The sequence below is a fragment of the Lissotriton helveticus genome, chromosome 1_1, assembly GCF_964261635.1.
Source record: "Lissotriton helveticus chromosome 1_1, aLisHel1.1, whole genome shotgun sequence".
NCBI classification, from domain to species: Eukaryota; Metazoa; Chordata; class Amphibia; order Caudata; family Salamandridae; genus Lissotriton; species Lissotriton helveticus.
This window is the reverse complement of record NC_136057.1, coordinates 526626065-526645098: the sequence shown is the minus strand read 5'-3', so window position 1 is coordinate 526645098 and position 19034 is coordinate 526626065. Positions and strand designations below refer to the sequence as shown.

At 44.6% G+C, this 19034-nt stretch overlaps 1 protein-coding gene across 1 annotated transcript in view; it reads left to right on the top strand.

Annotated features, from left to right (window-relative positions):
- Positions 1 to 19034, top strand: part of VWF (von Willebrand factor) — a 1169185-nt gene that overhangs the window by 266245 nt on the left and 883906 nt on the right. The window contains exons 14-16 of the mRNA XM_078673989.1: positions 2964 to 3159; positions 5410 to 5625; positions 13589 to 13829. Of these exons, the coding sequence (XP_078530115.1) occupies positions 2964 to 3159; positions 5410 to 5625; positions 13589 to 13829 (653 nt within the window). The remainder of the gene's footprint in view (positions 1 to 2963; positions 3160 to 5409; positions 5626 to 13588; positions 13830 to 19034) is intronic.

Sequence of the window (19034 nt, the reverse complement as noted above, 5' to 3'; positions counted from 1 at the left end):
ATGAATGCTACCTTTGTAAAAAATGTATTAATGGTAAAAACAAAATTAGTAGACTAAGTCCTAAATGAAGTATACTAAGGATATATTTTAATGAATTTTATGATGAAAGTTTTATTGGTTTTATACTAAAAGTATTTTTGTAACTGTATATTGTAAGATTTTAAATAATTAAACAATAAAGAAATTATAGTTATAGTGTCATAGGTTCCAAGCTATATCTCACTCATGAGGCCTAACAAAGCTAAAACTGATTTGGGGTTGCTTGTGGTCCATTCTGTAAGGAGCCCTACCCTGCCATAGGGGGACGGTCTGTTTCTAAGATGAAAAGCCGTCAATACTGATTTGCATTAAGCGGCCCTTCGTCTAAGGCGGCATGGTGGGAGTAAAACAATGGGTTGGAATGGTATTCCAAGGGATTGCTAGTGGTAAGACTATTTGCAAGCATTCCACCCATCACATTTTGAGTGATTGATGTAACGCCCTAAGTGGCCAAGGGTATAGCCCTGGTGCCTTGTGCACGCTGCTAGAGGTTTCAAACTACACTTCACTGATGAGGCTTAAAATGGTGGAAACTGATCTTGGCTGCTGGGGTTGCCTTCTGGAGGCACCTCATCTGCAGATTTGCATACAGTAGACCTTTGTTGAGAGTGGCACAATAGGTGAAATCGATGGTTGGAATGCTACCCTGATCAACTGGAAGTGTTTAGACTCTTTGCAAGCAGTCCTTCCATCGCCTTTTTGTTGTTATTGGGGATCTTCTTCTTCTTCGACATCTGCTTTTGACAGTCCCTACAAGGTTTAAACCCTGTAGTCTTCAGAAAGGACATAGTCTCTTGCATACTGTGAGAAATATTTGAAAACAACGTGTCAATAATATGAGAAGAAAGTTGAGGGAGTGAGGTCTGGATTTGCATCCAAAGGCACAGAAAGAAAGGAACTGATGTCAGTGAGCAGGATTGGCACGTGTATGTGGCTCCAATGTCACGTATGGAGCAGGGCGCCACTGCACGACACCACCTACCTGTTTGGGGGAGCAATGCTGAGAAACATCTCTGGACCCATTTGGCACCTGGGGGGATGCACAAGGTGAGGAACCTGCAGTTAGAGGTATCTATCAGAACAGGATGTTCAGCTATCTTGAAATAATAGGGATAAACCTACTGTCCATATGAATGATTTGCATTTTTTTTAGCACCACCAACATAATGTTGTGTTCTGGGATGAACCCTATTAAAGACTAGCCGTAATGAGATTCAAAGAGAAAGAAATGAGATGCCTTAAAACGTGTTTATACTGGAAGCCTTCATACCCTGTTTATTCATTTCAAAAGCATCTGCACAATCAAAAAAGAGGGACATAGGATTTTACAGTGCAGAATGACGTCCAAATAGAACTAGTGTTGACATCCTCTGATCCCCCTTAAAACATATCCCTTTTTATTTCCATTTTCATTAAAAGAAACATAATACATAGAAATTCTGTGCGAATATTGATATATTTTTCAGAAAGCAAAGAAAATCTAGTGAAAAACATCCTGGAGCTAAAAAACAGAAATGCACGAAAATGCTCACCTAGCTAACTTTCAACTTTAGGTCTGTTTTCCACCACGGGGTTTCCACCACATATGTTGCTAAGCAACATACATGACACATTACATGCTTTTCCTTCATTATCCTATTGGCTAATGCCTCATGCTTTCTGTCCAGTTCTGGAATATTGTGGCAAACGTTTGTAATTTCTTCTATAATATAAAACATCTTTGACATGTTATATTTAAGCCTTTCATGGTAGCAGTAGCTGCTACCTTGAGGGGGCAATAAAGAACAAAAACTAGAAATACCAATAGGCCAGCAGATTTTCTACCCAAAGGCATATCAAGAAGAACAGTGCATGAGAAACCAAATAGCAACTTTACCTAAAATACAGTCTCCGTGCAAGTAGCCATCAATACTCTTTGTATGTGTTTTAACTTGTAGTCCTGGAACCTCTTTTGTAATAGGAAATGTGTGTGTGCCATTGTCTTATTAGTGTACTTTAATAGTGTGAGAATGTGCATATGTACTGCTTCACTGAAGTGTGCAGAGTGTGTCACTGTGTTGTACACTATGTGTGAAATATGTATCACAGTACAGTTTCCCTATAGGCCTGATTTAGATTTCGGCGGCTGGGTTTCTCAACCACAATGGAGATGGATATCCCATAATATAAGTCCCATAATATCCTATGGGATTTGTATTTCGGCGGACTGGATATCCATCACTCCTGAACACTGAATTATTCCGGGACGGATTTGAGCTGAACCTGTACTTTGTCTTCTCTGCAGCGCGGAGATACCCCTTTGGGGGGTGATTCCAGCGCTCTATAAATTCCTTTACAAATTATTCTTGTGACGGAGTAACCCATCCACCGAAATCTAAATTAGGCTCTTAGTTGAAACCCCAATATTATGGTAAATCATGATCTCGATTGCAGTTCTCACATTAATTCCCATATATCTGCTCTCTTTGTGGCACTTTAAAATGCAATATTTTTCCTCTGACTTTGCTCCTAATTAGATTATGGACGTTGAATCACCCTGCCGGGCCAAGTTAATTACTTTTCTGGCAAACTCATTGATCGAAGGCCTCTCTACACAATAAGTCTATTAATCAGTAATTATGCCTGCCTCTTGGAGACAAAAGGGTGGGGATGGATCTGAATGCGTTCATTATTTTTCACCCTAGTGCTTGGTGTAGGAAGGCTCAACCAAACAGAAGCAAAGGAGGGTAGCCAGGCCACTGAAGCCAGTCAGAGGCTGGCGGTGAACTTAGGCTCTCAGAGAAAGTCTTTCAACAGCCCACTTGAAGGAGCCATCTTGTAACTATGCTCCCATTGTTGTTAGTGTTGAATGTTAGTGCTTTGCTTCTTGCAATGTTATTTATTATGAAAACAGCAATTCTAATTAAGTGCTCCCTCCCTTCTAGCTGTCTCCAATTTATGCTGGTACAACGCTTGGTCTCTGCGGGAACTACAATGGAAATCAAGGCGATGACTTTCTCACACCGTCAGGTCTAGTGGAAGCTTTGGTTCAAGACTTTGGCAACTCTTGGAAGCTGAATGGAGATTGCTCTGATTTGTTGAAACAAGACACCGACCCTTGCAGTCTTAACCCCAAACGAGGTAATATATATACCCCAAAAATACTTTTTTTTACAACTGTATCAGAAATAGTGCATTAAGCACCAATATGGTATTTAGCATTGTGACGCCTCTAAAATGTCTCCTTTAAACCCCAGTTGAGCAAAGATGTGGTGATGCTTCATTTCTTACATCTTAAATCCTAAACAGGAAGAAGCTATAGTGCCAATAAGCAATACTTGTGCTCTTAAAGGTCATACTAATACTTTATGACTGACTTCTCTTGTTTTCGGTAGACACTTTTGCCTGGAATCCTACATTAATATTGTGATTAGGTTTAGTTGGGATTTTTTGAGTGAGTTCTGTCGATCACAATATAATATTTTGTAGTATGTTGTTTACAGCTGTGCTTCAGCGCACTGTAATAAACAATGTTCCCAGAAAGCTCAACAGTAAACACAATTTAACGCAATCCCTGAATAGCATGTAGTTATTTGAAATGCTATAGAAGGGGCTGACACTTGAAATTTTGGAGGAAAGGGACCAGGCAGCTGTGGCAGTTAGGGTTGGGCATAGGCTCCTTGAGAAAATATTTCAGCAGCCCACTTGAAGGCGCCATCTTGTAACTGATTAAACTCCTCCTCCCCATCAAAATGCAATGTTTGTTAGTGTGTTGTTTCTCGCTGCATTTCAGCACAGTATTAAGCAATGTGCCCAAAGGGCGCAACAGCTAACACCAGGACAGTGAGCCTGTTGGGTACTAGAGACCCAGAAGAGCATATAGTTATTTGTAATGCTATAGGTCACCTCATTGCATTACAGATGGTTGACAACAGTACCTACCTGAGTCACCAGATTTCTAGCAATAACCCCGGCCATCCTCTCTGTAGGAAATGCAGGTCAATGTTACTCTGTGATCCTTGGCAGGGATGGAGTTCCATCTTTAGTGACACTGCGCTATTCAACCCATTTTACACCCTTACTTCACGACACTAAAAGATTTTTCTGGGACTTTGAACATATTGTATCCAGATATTTTAAAATGCCTGGGTGCAAACCCACCCACCAATGTGGAATACCATTAGTGAATTGGTGCAGGAACCCCAGTTACGACATCTCATTACCGGTTCGATCTGCAAAAGTCAGAATGGCCCAGATACGGGTAATACCACCCGCTATGAGTCATTCTCCCTCAGCATTATTGATTCATTCATAATAACTAAGGGCCTGAGTTTAGGGAAGAGCAGGTAAGTCCCATAAGCACTGAGCTCTTCTTCCAGATATTTGCACACTTTGAGAAGGCTTGCTTTCTGAGCTCTTCCTTCTTGCATGCACCTTTTAATCTACAGCTGGCACTATCAAGGCTCTCTAGAGTGGATTGTAAGTTGTTGCTATCTTGAAGGTTTACAACACTGTTTCAGACCTATTAGCTAAAGCAAGAACACAACTGGGCCGATGTGGAAGCATCAGGAGTGTTTGTGCTTTAGTCTGGACACAGCTCTAAACTATCTACTTATCGTCTGACAAATTGTAGTTTACACCCTCAAAATTTTCTTCTGGGAAACTTTCCGAAGATCAGTCGCTTGGAAAAAGGAGTGTTGTTATGTACTGACAGTTGTTTGTTGCACCACACGAAAATTTGGGGGATGATGTAGAGAAATGCTTTAAATTGTGTTTGGATGTGCCCTGAGCTAAACAACTACACAATAACGCAACTATGTTCAGCAGGAACCCTCCAGTAAAAAAAGTATATATACCCAGTGTTCTGCTTGTTACAGATAGAACGCCCTGGGTGTAAGTGTGTGGCCCAAATATTTAAACAATTAATTATTTGGTCACTTTTACTGCTCTGAATACTTTGTGCTGTTTTTTTTTTTACAAAACTGTTTGCATACTGTGCCTTCAACGATCACGTCACATACTTAAAAAGTGTAGACATTTTTCAATTTAAATGTTTCTTTCCCTAAGTGACCTGTTTGAAAAGTGATTTATTCATCTTCAATATATTTAACCCTTCTTAAAGACACAGGTTTTACCAAGAATATGTTCACTCCCCTTAACAAATTGTACCTATTTGGAATATATAAAACTGCGATAACGTAATATTTAATAATTTTAATTTTACTATAGATAATGTTGCAGAATAATTGAAGAGAACGTGCATAATTGTCGAAGATGATAATACGAAAGTAATTTTAAATGAATGGATATTAAATGAAAGCAAACAAATGCTACAAATAATACTATGCTCTGATTCTATACGTGCCTCTTTTTTTCTCTCTGTCTTTTCAGCCAGGTACGCTGAGGATGTGTGCGCTTCCCTGATGTCTGCCAAGTTCCAGCCCTGTCACCAGTCGGTCAACCCTCTGCCATATTTGAAGAACTGCCACTATGACGCGTGTTCCTGCTCTGACGGGAAGCAGTGCGTGTGCTCGGCTGTCTCCACCTACGCCATGGCCTGTGCGAGGAAAGGGGTGGTGATTGGCTGGAGGGGTCCGGAGCTATGCTGTAAGTTCTACATATCATTTGAAGCTGGGGGACACTTTTTAGAATACTGCTAATGTGGATTCGGTCTATTAATGCATGTTTAGCATTGTGACTACAGTTTCTTTTCAGTAGTTAATCACTTCTTCATAAGTGAGCACAAACCCAGCTAAACTAATAACGAAAATGTACTAACCCTAAAAATATTGAGCCGGACTTTAAGTGGATCAGGAGGACCCTCCTGGCCTCAATGTTGAATTGGGATTAAAAATCAGCTCGGGCAGCTAAAAAAAAAGTGACCTAGATTTCCTTATTGCCTTTCCACAAAACAATGCTTTGGCGAAATGTTATTTAAAAAAAAATAAAAAATGGGGGAGGGGCGTTGATAAAAAATTCATGGATTTGTTTACACTGGTGAAACACACCTGAAAACAAGTGAGGCCACTTTTGCTTAGGCCCCCTGCCCCTGCTCAATATGCATACATTAATGGGTCAGCCCAGCAAGAGAAAGTGAGCGACTTCTCTGCCCGTTGAGAAAAGGGAGGTAATGGACGCCCATCAGCCTCCGGAAAGGCCACTCAGGGCCCTACTGGGCCGCTGGCGGAATTCGAACACAGACACCACCGAACAAAGACCCCAGGCTGCCCAAAAAAGCAGCCCAGAGCTGGAAGTCTGATACCGGCCACTCGGGCAGTGCCTGAGTGCCCGCGTTACTAATCCGACGCTGCCTGGCCTCAAACCTGGCAGTAATTAAAAACAGGCATTGAAACTGGTCCCTTCCAGGTATTCATATGCTTAGCTTTGAAGGCAAAACACTTATCGATTTCTGAACAATAGGAGTAAAAAAAACTTTAAGGTGATGTTGTTCATGTCTATATTTCATGTGTTTTACTTAATTTTGTGTTCTACTTAATTTTGCATCTCCTAGAAATGTTGGCTTTTTCCAGGATGTAGTGTTTCTTATACCTTCCAACTTGAAGAACAATCTCACCATGTAGGAATGGGCGGGGCCTCCTGCCGAGAAGTGCCTACAAGGCTCTTTTGAACCCCACCCTGCCCCCAAGTCCCTTCTCCTCCCCTCCCCCCAATAAAAGCTTGCTGAGGCTGGCGCCGATGTACTGGGGTGTTTTCAGACCCCATAAGGAGGTCGGCAGTTCAAAGCCTTATTTTTTCTGCCATTGTGTGATATCAGCTTCTCACCAGGAGACCATGTGATGAGAGCAGATATTGTGTGTCATATACACTGGCACCCTGTGAGTTGGCAGGTATGGGTTCTGTATTTTTTTGTGTAGTGTATTGCTGTTGTGCACTGCATTCTTTGAAATAAGTCACATCCAGGTGTTATAACGGCCACGACTGAGTAGTGTTTAAGGGCAGTGCGATTCTATGCTAATGTGTGGTTCTGGTGGCACTCTATAGGATACGTTTATTTGTATATTTAAGCCACGCCCTTAATTATATAGGCCACACCAGTTACGGACCCCCCACTTTTTTATTCCCACTTAAAGTCCTGCTAATGAGGGATGAGTACAAAGTGTTTAGAGATAGAACAAGTCTTTGTGGACACCTCATATACGTAGGCCTAATGAATGTCCACGTACACTACAAAAAATAAGTCTTTGTAGGATATATCTTTTAAATGACTTTTAGGGGGACGAAACTACTATTAATTTGAGTAAACGTGAAAGACCTATTTTGATTCCGTGGCATGTGGGATTCTTGAATGTAGGAGTTTTTGAAGCAGTGAGTCTGGGCAGTATCCATGTACCTAGGCAGGTGGTGCTTGCCACACTCTGATACACATTCAAATTTCCGAGGTGTACCTGTCAGCCCCAACACTTCTACTCAGAATTGAGACTAAAAATACCCAGCTACTGCCTGTGAGGAAATGAGGAAATGTACAACATTGCTGTTAGTTGCTTGAACAGCCAGTTGGTTGCTCTGTGGGTGCGACAGAAGGCAGGTGGAAAGGACCCAAAACATGGAACCCACTTGAAACTCCAACTCCAGAAAAGAGGTTGTGGGTTCCTGGCATGGGAATGCCACCTTATGCAACTTCCCCTGACAGTGTCTCACTGCATGAGACGAGTGTGGCAAGATACTCTGGAAGTGACAATTCCTCTTCTGTTACCAGAGTGTCTGGCACCCTTTCTAACCATGAGACAAGCACCTCTTTTTATTAACTCTTTGAAGATATTGACACACATGCTATAAACACTGACAGTGGCCACCTCTAAGGTTCCCCACGTCTGCAGAAGATAACACTGGTTTGTGTCTCTTGAAAAGAAAGACACTCTCCTCGCTCCTGGATTGAGGGGTGTGTCCTTCTAAGCTTTGCAGGTTCTGACATCTCTTCATTTCCATTGAGGGGTAGGGTCACCAGAATGTTAAAGCCAAAAACCAGGACATTTCTGCAAAACAGAAGAAGGACTACAATTTTATTTCAACCCAACGTCCAGAATGACAGTGCTCCTTTAGCAGAGAATTACAGAAGAGGCAGTAAGAACATATATAAAATGCCAGTGCATGCCTGTTAATTTTGCTTTCTTACAACAGCTGCTAACTATCCCTGCTTTGCAAAACATAAAAAGATAACTTCCACCCTTTTCTTCCGACCCTCTCTAAAATCGGGACATGAGCTTTATTTCATGAAATCTTCCGAGACAGCTGGCGAAAAACCAGGACCGTCCGGGCAAATCCGGGGCGCTTGGTCACCCTATTGCACAGCTTTCCAAACTGTGTGGCGCGACACGTTACTGTGTCACGCCCCATGCGTAGGTGTGTCGCGCGATGCGATGCAATGACGTCAGGTGCCGACATTAGGGGAATGCGTTATGCGACTCCAGACTGAAATCAGAGGGCAGCGTACGGGTCTCTTGTCATTCCCACACATGGACAGTAGGTGGCGCTACAAAAACTGAGTTCATGTTCCCAAGCCCCGGTGTCCAGGAGCACTGTAATCCTTCACTGGCCGTCCGGCAGCTGGAACCAAGTGATAGGGATCAGCAGGACTGAGGCAGCCAGTACCACATGTAAGCCTCCCTCCCCGCCCCTTACCTCCGCTGAGGCTTGCAGTAGGGACTGCACTTTGATGGTGGGGCAGGCAGATGGCGGTCCAGGTGGCAGCAATGATGATAAATAACTCCATCATGCCATGACTCAGATATGGGTGGGAGGGCTTATAGTGCGCCGTGCTGCAGGCACGTGTGAAATTCAGAGTAACGGAGTGGGTGTGGGGGGAGGTGGGGGGGAGAGGCGGGGTGCTGGGCAGAATGGTGGAGGCAGTGGGCAGAAAAAGCGCAAATATATGCCCCGCTGTTTTCCTCTTTTCCATAGTCACAGCTTCGTATATTCTCTGAGGGAAGAACCGATTCAGAGGCTTGGAACCGGTCTGTAAGTGGGCAGGATTAGGGTGGTGTGAGGTATTTAGCATGGTAAATACCTGCTATTCCGTATTTTAAACAAGGAAACAGGCAATAAGACATGGAATTTGGTGCTTAGCTTATTAAATTCTGCATGGATCGGTATTTACCTCACATTTCCACCTGTTACGTTTATGCAGGTTTGACCTGCTAAAATTTACTAGGAGAAAAGTGTGCAAGGTATAATATTCACCCCGATACTAATTCTAATGTGTGCGGAAATGACAGTTACCACACATATCAGAAGTAACCAAACCACGAGTAATACGGCGTGCGTCTAGTACTAGAGGCGGTGGGGTTGTAGCCAAACAGTGTGGGCCAGACTACACGGATGTTATTTCTTTCTCTCTCTCTGTATAAACTCTGGGGCTCATTAACAAGCCCTGTGCACTGCTGGCAAACTAGAGCCAAAGGTATCAGAGCACTTTACATGAGCACCAGTTGTGTTACAGACGGACACTTGCCTTTTTGTGTGTGTGGAGTTGTGTGTGTGTGTGTGGGGGGGGGTTGTGTGGGTGGGTGTGTGTGTGGGGTGTGTGTGTGGGGGTGTGTGTGTGGTGTGTGTGTGTGTGTGGGGGGTGTGTGTGTGGGGGTGGGGGGTGTGGGGTGTGTGGAGTGTGTGTGGTGTGTGTGGTGTGTGTGGGGGGGGTGTGTGTGTGGTGTGTGTGTGTGTGCGGTGTGTGTGTGGTGTGTGTGTGTGGGGTGGTGTGTGTGGGGTGTATGTGTGTGGGGTGTGTGTGGGTGTGTGTGTGGGGAGTGTGTGGGGTGTGTGTGGTGTGTGTGTGGGGGGGGAGGATGTCTGTGGGGGTGGGGTATGAGGTGTGTGGGGTTGTGTATGGGGGTTGTGTGGGGTGTGTTTGTGTGGGGGTGGTGTGTCTGTGGGGTGGTGTGTGTGGGGGTGGGGTGTGTGTATGTGTGTGTGTGTGGTGTGGGGGTGTGGTGTGTGTGTGGGGTGTGTGTGGGTGTGTGTGTGGGAGTGTGTGTGGGGTGTGAAGTGTGTGGGGTTGTGTTTGTGGGGTGTGTCTGTGGGTGGTGTGTGTGGGGTTGTGTGTGGGGTGTGTCTGTGGGTGTGTGTGTGGGGGGGTTGTGTGTGGGGAGGGGGTGTGGGGGGGTGTGGGGTTGTGTGTGGGGTTGTGTGGGGTGTGTGTGTCTGTGGGGTGGTGTGTCTGTGGGGTGGTGTGTGTGGGGTTGTGTGGGGTGTGTGTGGGGTGGGGTGTGTGTGTGTGGGGTCCGAACCCACCATAGGTGGTTCGGGCTTGCTCGCTGCGCTTCCTCGCATTACCGTGTCCCTGAACAATTTTTCACAAAAAGGTGTGTCACCAACATGAAAAGTTTGGAAAGCTGTGCCCTATTGAGTGGGTGATGCTGTGTTACATCCTGGCCAATCTAGTTGGATGGAATCTGTTATCTGAAATACTTCATATGACCAGATTCCATACAAGTACAGTTGACCCAGTTGACGTGGATCCTGTTTAAGAAAATAAACCACGTGAAGCCTACCTACCATGCGTGATGATACTTGTTTCAAATAAGTAAAGGATCATACACGCTGCTCTTTCAGGCCTTGACACCTCCATTCTCTCTTACTAAGAAGATCTCTCACCCACATGTCCCTGTAGGTTCCCACTCTAGGCCCCTGACCAAGTAGTCCACCCTTAACCAACCCGCTAGAGTCTCATTCACAAAGGTGAATAGCAAAGGCTAAAGCGGGCATCCTGTTTCGTTCACCTTTGTACTGAGAACGGATCTGACAATAACCCCTCACCTCTCCCCCCTCCCTCTAGCCCTCAAGTCTGCATATAACAGCCGGATTCAAGTGATACATCGAGGACCGAAGTGAAGTTCATGTAGTAAACAGAATAGGTAATTCCATCGAAGGCCTTCTGAAAGTCCGCCAGAGAAACACGTGCTCCTGGTATTCCATCCGCCAGGAGAAACACCCGCACTTCTGGTATCAGATCCGCCAGGAGAAACACCCGCGCTCCTGGTATCCGATCCGCCTGGAGAAACAAGCACAAGCCCTCTTGGTATCCAATCCGCCAGGAGAAACAAACACACGCGCTCCTGGTATCTGATCCGCCAGGAGAAACAAACACCTGCGCTCCTGGTATCCGATCCGCCAGGAGAAACAAGCACACGCCCCCCTGGTATCCAATCCGCCAGGAGAAACAAACACACGCGCTCCTGGTATCTGATCCGACAGGACAAACAAACACCCATGCTCCTGGTATCCGATCCGCCAGGACAAACAAACACCCATGCTCCTGGTATCCTATCCGCCAGGAGAAACAAACACACGTGCTCCTGGTATCCGATCCGCCAGGAGAAACAAACACACGCGCTCCTGGTATCCGATCCACCAGGACAAACAAACACCCATGCTCCTGGTATCAGATCCGCCAGGAGACACAAACACACGCGCTCCTGGTATTCGATCCGCCAGGAGAAACAAACACATGCGCTCCTGGTATCCGATCCCCAGGACAAACAAACACCCATGCTCCTGGTATCGGATCCGCCAGGAGAAACAAACACACGCCCTCCTGGTATCCGATCCGCCAGGGCATTGTAGACGCATGGAATGTTGTGTCTCGTGGCCTGATGGGTCATAAACCTGATTGGTCCGGATGGATCTGAGGAGCTAGCATAAGCTTCAGTCTGTTAGCTAGGGCCTTAGCCCAGATTTGAACCTCAATATTTAATATTGGGATGTTTAGAGGAGCAGCGGTCGGGCGGGAGACCAGGTTTGCGTATGAGCACAAATTCTGCTAAGCGCAGCAGGTCTGGAGGGAGATTTTATCATATCCTATACCACCCTAATGTTGATCAAATATACACATTGTTGATTTATCTTTAATATAAATGAGCCGTAATTTGTTGCATTATATCATATTTTCGGTTAAACAAATGACACGTACTGACACAGGAAAACGTACGTGAGGGGTGGGCTGTAGAGGCGCGAGCTTCCAGACAGGGTGGGCTTGGGTATAGACAGTGACCCTGTCCCTCTGTATTTAAATGTCCAGATAATTGCTGAGTCAGGAAAAATATCCTTCGCGACGTGCGGTTCAAGTACAATGCGATATTCTATCCGCAACCTTATGCCACAATGACATTTTGAAGGAAGGCTCAAAATATCGGCATTTTTCATGCGTACATTCCTATAAAATAAAATGATGTCTTTCCTACTGTCGACTAAATACTGTTTTCAATTATTCTGATTGTGACCCTACCTCGAATCCGTGTCTTTGAAAGTCTGACTTCTTTCCAAAGAGGGAAAGTCCTAGTGATTTCAGTCATTTCAGTACGAAGATATTGTATTAAGTGCTGATGCGATGTAGCCGCAGCAAGACAGTGTAGAAGGTAAATCTCTTAGCCTACAGCGCCGACTGCTGTCCAATAGGCTGTGATGCCCGTTGGTCAAATTGTAACTTACTAAGGAATTTGAAATGTCCACAGTATCTTCAGGCAACTCCTGTTCACGTCATTTCAGGGGTGGTCATATTGCAAGGTAAATAGAGTCAGACAGACATATTCAGAAACACGCTCTTATACCCTTTCTCCTCTCTGTCTCTTCCTCAGCCACTACGGGCCTCATTTATGACGTTGGGCAGCGCAGCATGTCTTCCTGCTCAACTACTCGACGGCAAGAAAAGAGCAGGAATGCGCCCTATCTATCAGATAGGGTGCAATCCTGTCCTTTTTCCCTGTGCCAGCGCACATTTGTCTGCCATGCACCAACGCAGGTATCTTTGCACCAAGGTGCAAGGGTGCCTGCGGTGTGGGGTTGATTCACAAAAGGCATTTTCTGCAGCACAGATAGAAAAATATAGAAATAAAGATACTTCTCGTTGTGCCTCCCTTGGGAGGCATACCTTTTTGCCACTGGCTCATAGTTACGATTCATCGTAAATCTGGGGCAGTGTCAAAAGCCATGGATGTTACTGAGAACACCCCCAGCAACAGCCATTGCACGCCCCTTTAACGCAGAAAAGTGTGTTAAAGGGAACGATATTTATGAGACAGCATTAAGCTAAAAAAAGTGGCTTGGTGCTGCCTCGTAAATATGGACCAGGTTCCGTTACCATGGGACGTCGCAAAAAAATGATGTTACGGAGTCTCAAGGAGCCTCATAAATGAGGCCCTATATCTTTCCTTTGCAAATTTGACTTCCACTACCGAAGCAGTCTTTTCTCTGCCACTGACTGCCCCTCTACCCCCACCCCCTTTGGATTCTCCCAGTGCTTGCGGTGCCACCTGACAAGAGATGTCAAATTATTCTTATGTGCAACAAAAAATAGCCCTGTTGGCAGGGGGTAACACAGCCTCCTGCAACCCTCGTGTGTGTGTGTGTGTGGGGGGTGTCAAACCTTAGGGGACCCATTTGGCCAAAGTCTCATAAATATTTGTGAGCTATTGGAAAGCCATGACCCCCTAATCACATTCTACAGGGGGCGAGACGCATCATTTCGCGTTATGCCACTGTCTAATGCCAAAACCTCACCCTGCGTAAAACTTTGCCATTGCGTGGAGCGGCCGTAATATTGTCAACCACTCTCTTACAGCAATGGAGTGCACCGAAGGACAGGTTTACCAGCAGTGTGGGTCACCGTGCAACAGAACCTGCCGCTCCCTGGCTGTGCCCGAAGTGGACTGCAATGATGTCTGCATGGAAGGATGCTACTGCGCGCCAGGCCTGTACATCAACGAGCACGGGGAATGCGTGCCCAAGTCCCAGTGCTCCTGTTACTATGATGGAGAATTATTCCAACCTGATGACGTGTTTGCCAATCACTACACCATGTGGTACGTATGACATGCATGCTTAAATTGAGGCGTGAAAACAGCATTTGCTAGGACTAGGTTTTCATAGGTGTCAAGAATAATAAAGTAAAATACAGGTAACATCCTTCAGCAAGAAAGATAGCAGCTGTTGGACACTTTTTTGCTTCTAGTCTGCTATGTTGTGGTCTGACTGATGATGCCTAACAATTCCCAGGGAGAAGTCCTTCAAAGAGTGTAATGGAGGTCCCTAGTCGGATCATCCAGTGACAGGATTCTCCAATGAGTAGCTCGTGAGCTACTGGTAGCTCTCACCTACTTGAAATTCGTTCTCCTGTGTGCAGCCCAGCCTCCCAAGTTAGAAGCTTTTAAATGTTGGCATGAATATCTGTACACCATAATTGAAAAGTGTGCATTCGAGACAAAAATGTGTGTATATTCAGAACGAATAACCTGATGTCTGGAGATATACAGTTGACTTTCTAAAATATGTTAAAGCTGATATTTGAGAGATTAATCATGTGGTGTGAAGAACAATTACTACTATTATTAACTTGGTACCCGGGTATTGGAATTATGGCTGTTATGTATTATCCACATAGAGACATTCAACATTTTTAAAGCCTTTATCACATTACTGCTGGCAACCATGCCTGATGCACTGCGGTGATCTCTGCTGGTAATGAGCATGCTTATGATGACCGCTAACGTAATCTTATCAGATGTGGTCACTATTACAACACAAAGAATATTAGTAGCTTGTGATGGTTTATACTGGTCTCCCAAGTCTGGTATTCCATCTGTTCGACATTCAAGAAAAACAGTTCGTAGTTGGCCAAAACTCATGTTAGAAAATTGGGTCTCCCTATTGGAAAACACCAAACCTCCCACTAATACGATCCTATATTAGCTAATGATCAGTTCAACAATTGGATCGAAGAGACATAAGACCAGGGTCTCGTATATTAGCTAATGATCAGTTCAACAATTGGATCGAAGAGACATAAGACCAGGTTCTCGTATATTAGCTAATGATCAGTTCAACAATTGGATCGAAGAGACATAAGACGATCAGGGGGCCTAATAGATCAGCGTGGTACACACCCAATCTTTTCCAGTTGAAACTGGAGGAAAGACTTCTCCCCTTCTAAGGAAAAGAAGTACAGGGATACTATTAAAATATATAAGAATGATATTAAAAAAACTCAAGCTCAATATTTTGGTGGGAAAATCTCCTGCGCAGCTAATTCTCCCCGGGAGACCCTCTGCTTTGACAAGAAACATATGAAAACTTCTGCCCCCTCGGTCACACTTGAGGCGACAGATTGCCATTGTAATGAACTCACAGATGACTGCTATAATAAAATTCAAACCATCTGTTGTTCCTTCTCTGACCCTCTGTCTCGTCCCTTATCAGAGGAAACCAATATCTGGAGGGGAGAACACTTATTAGAAGTGTTCCCCTTTATCGACAAATACGTTTTCCAAACCACCTTTGCACTTGTCAAGAGTGGATCTCCCAGAGACCCTGCCCCCCTCAATGTCCTGAAACTTGCAGCTGACTCTGTCAGCCCAATTATGATGGACTTGATTAATTCCTCACTTTCCCCTGGAGTAGGTCCTCCCTCTTGGAAAAAAGCCCAGTTGAAAAAACCCAGTTTGGATTCTGAATGGTTCAGTAATTACCGACCCAGCTTGCTCCTTCCAGGGGCCAGCAAAATCTTGGAAAAGCATGTCAATCTGGTGTTCTTCAGACACTTGGAAACCAAAAACCTTCTACACATGTCCTAAACCGGGTTTCACCCGTGTCAAGGGACTGAGACAGCTCCTCTGGCAGTCGTCGAAGACTCCATAAGGATCCTTGATGCAGGAGGTTCACTGACCGTGCTACTCTTAGATCCTATCAGGGCATTTGATACGGTGAACCACCATATCTTGGTCCAACGTCTCCAAAATTTGGGTGTATCTGGAGTTGCCCTCAATTGGCTGAAATCCTTTTTGGAGTACAGATATTTCCAAGTATTTGAGGGCGAGGCCATAACAAGCCCACGGCCTCTCCCCTGTGGGGTGCCTCAGGGGTCTTCCCTGAGCCCCACCCTTTTTAATATTTATATGTCCCCTCTTGCTGACCTCGACCCCCCTTTGGGGTACATATCATCACTTATGCGAATGATACCCAATTGGTCGTCGCATTGAACCACAAAGACGGACCCCTACTCGTCTTGACTCTTGCCTCGAAGAGAAGACGAGCTGGATGAAACAGTCCCATCTAAAACTGAATGGGGACAAGACTTAGCTCATGCTTCTTGGTAATCCATCTCTTTCCGAGACTGCCCTCACCTGACCAGTATGCATGGGTCCTGTCCCCACCCCTAAATTGGAGATAAAGAGTCTCGGCTTCTGACTGGATTCTGAGCTCTGTTTTAAATTCCAAGCCATAAGTGTGGTGGCCTCCTGCTTTGGTATTCTAAGAATGCTGTGTAAAGTCATCCCCTCGCTACCATCTTTAGCAAGACAGCTTGTGGTCCAAGCGCTCATCTTATCCCATCTGTATTATGGAAACGCATTGTATCATGGCGCCCATTGTCCGGCCCTGGACAAACTTCAAACTATGCAAAATTGTGCTGCTAGGGCCCTCAAGGGGATTCGGAGCCGCCATTCAGCAAAGTTGGCCTTAAAAGCTCTCCATTGGCTCCCAGTTCTGGAAAGAGTCCATTTTAAAACCCTGTGCATCACCCACAGGCTGATAAAAGGGAAAGGACCAGCCATCATTTCTACTTTGGTCCAGCCTTACCAAGCTAACAGGCGACTACTCTCGAATCACCTTCACCTGGCATTCGTTCCCAGAATTAAGAGGGCCAGAAGTGGCGGCCGACTTTATTCCTACAACGCGCAAAACTTTGGAACTCCCTCCCGCTCCAGATATGTAAGGAACCTAATTACATGACTTTCCGCAGGTTGCTCAAAACTTGGCTCTTCCCCGAGTGATCTTGTTGCTGCCTCAGCCTTTTCTGCCCATAACTCTGGGATGCCTCTCAGCAACCACGCGCTTTACAAATGCTGTTTCATTTCATTTCATGGTTCTCATTGAACATAAGTAGCTCTTATTGCAGAAAAGGTTGGGGAACCTTAGCTCTATTCAAAGCCTCTAAAAATACAATGGCCTAAAGGTAAGTGCTAACATCCATCAAAGCCTCTCAAGTTATGGGCACACTCATTCAAGAGACCATTTGGTGAATGATGTCCAGTACGGGTGCACACTTGCATTGACCTAAAGCTTCTATTAAATACCATGCACAATGATTTGTTCTGTTTCATGTAGTGGTTGGAACCCAGACTGTTAGTGATCGAGGCACATCTCTCAAATCACCTCTGCTGCGAGAGGAGGTGAGTCTGAGTGTCTTGTAAATGCCTCCTTCATGATGCTAGGGACGAAAAGCCGAGGCCAGTATGAAGATGTTAGGGGTCGAAAATGAGAAGGCTCCTCCTTTGTAACTGTTGAGTATTTGTGGTTAACTTTCTCTACCTCTTTACCCCATAGAAGTGGGAAAATAGGAGTCTTAAAATGACTTTTTGAGAACTCAGATAAGAGATTCCCTGAAATCATAGGAAGCTGAGGGAAATATTGACTCTCGAAAGGGGGAGTAATATGGACACAATTATGAGACCTATAAGAAGAAGGCAGATTTCCAATGAATGCTCTGCTCCTAAACTCCTGCACTGGTGAAATAATATAGATGGGTGCATTCTAATAAAAGAGCAGTACTCTGCTGTGGTTTACTAGTATGTCTGAAAAGGATCACTCTACACGTCTTTTTGGTGCCCTGTCCAAGTGTAAAGGCGAAAAAAGCACAAATCAAACTCTGTGGGCTGCAAAAAAAGCGAGCACTGCAAGTAATACCGTCAGACATAAGGCTTCATTTAGAGGTTGGTGGCCGTGGACACTCCGTTACAAACAAGACAGATGACCCATTCACCACTTGACAAGTGGATTATCGACTATGGCACTTGTAAACTGGAGTAGGGGATATCTGTGATGGTGTATCCTGCCCACCAAACTCTCACTAAGACCCATGGTCTCTGCCACAACTTTGGGCTGACTGGTGCCTTCATTTAGTGGAAGAGCTCTAGCAGAGCTACTTAACTCCATTAGCCGGTGATAAATGGTTTTGTGTCACTGGAACTTTAAAGGCTTTTGCTGCTTTTGACTACTAGTGATGCAGCATTTGTAGACATATGTGAAGTAAAACATAGAACACAACATACACAAAGCAACAGAACAACACAATTAAAACATGCCAGGGCACAAATATAATGCTTCTTAACTACAACACTGCCAACTATGTGAAATATTGCCAGTCAAAAATGGTTTGTGATCCGGTCCTTTATGTCAATTTCTGAATCAGCCATGATGTGCGGTGTAATCCTTAGGGGCTAGATGAAACTGCCCACTACCACTCCGAGGGCCTACTGAATGAGTTACTTTTCTGTTCACAGATGAGTTTTAGCCAATCATGTTTAAATCACCCCTTTTTAAAATATCTGTCTTTGTCAGTTTATTTCTACTCCTTCATTTAACGTGTTTTATTGATTTTAAACGGTCCAATACACATTGCAAAATAGTGCAGTAAATACGCACACACAAGAAACAAATACAAGCCACAGTAACGAAAACCTTCATAGCAAACCCGAATACAATGAACAAAACAGCACCTATCTTTTTAGAGCAACAATAAATAAACAAAATGAATCACATTTTACAGCAAGTAACCAGGGCACACACACGATTAAGTGTAGCAAAGTAAACTATGGGATTAACGCGTTAAAACGTTTTGTTCCTTGTGCTTCAAGATTCACAAGTGTTCATTTTTTTAACTAACTTATCAGGAGTGCCCAAGTGAACAGCTCTATTAACTAGTCAAGACATGTTGAATTTGGTCCACCCACTAAAAGGAGCAAATGCAGGGTCCAAAGATTGATATTATCACACGTGTCAACTAAGACTATCATCCAATCAATACCACTGTCTTGAGTGGAAGCAGATAGGACCTCGAAACAGTTTCATCACATTACACAGTAACACATTGGATAGTATCCTATCCTTAACCCTTCTACCAAAATCAGAAATATTGGTCAGCAGGTGGTCTTTCCTCAAGAGGAAAATTTGAAAGTTGACTGACCACACTAGTTTGATATTTACGCTCTTAACAAGATAATCTCCTACGAGAA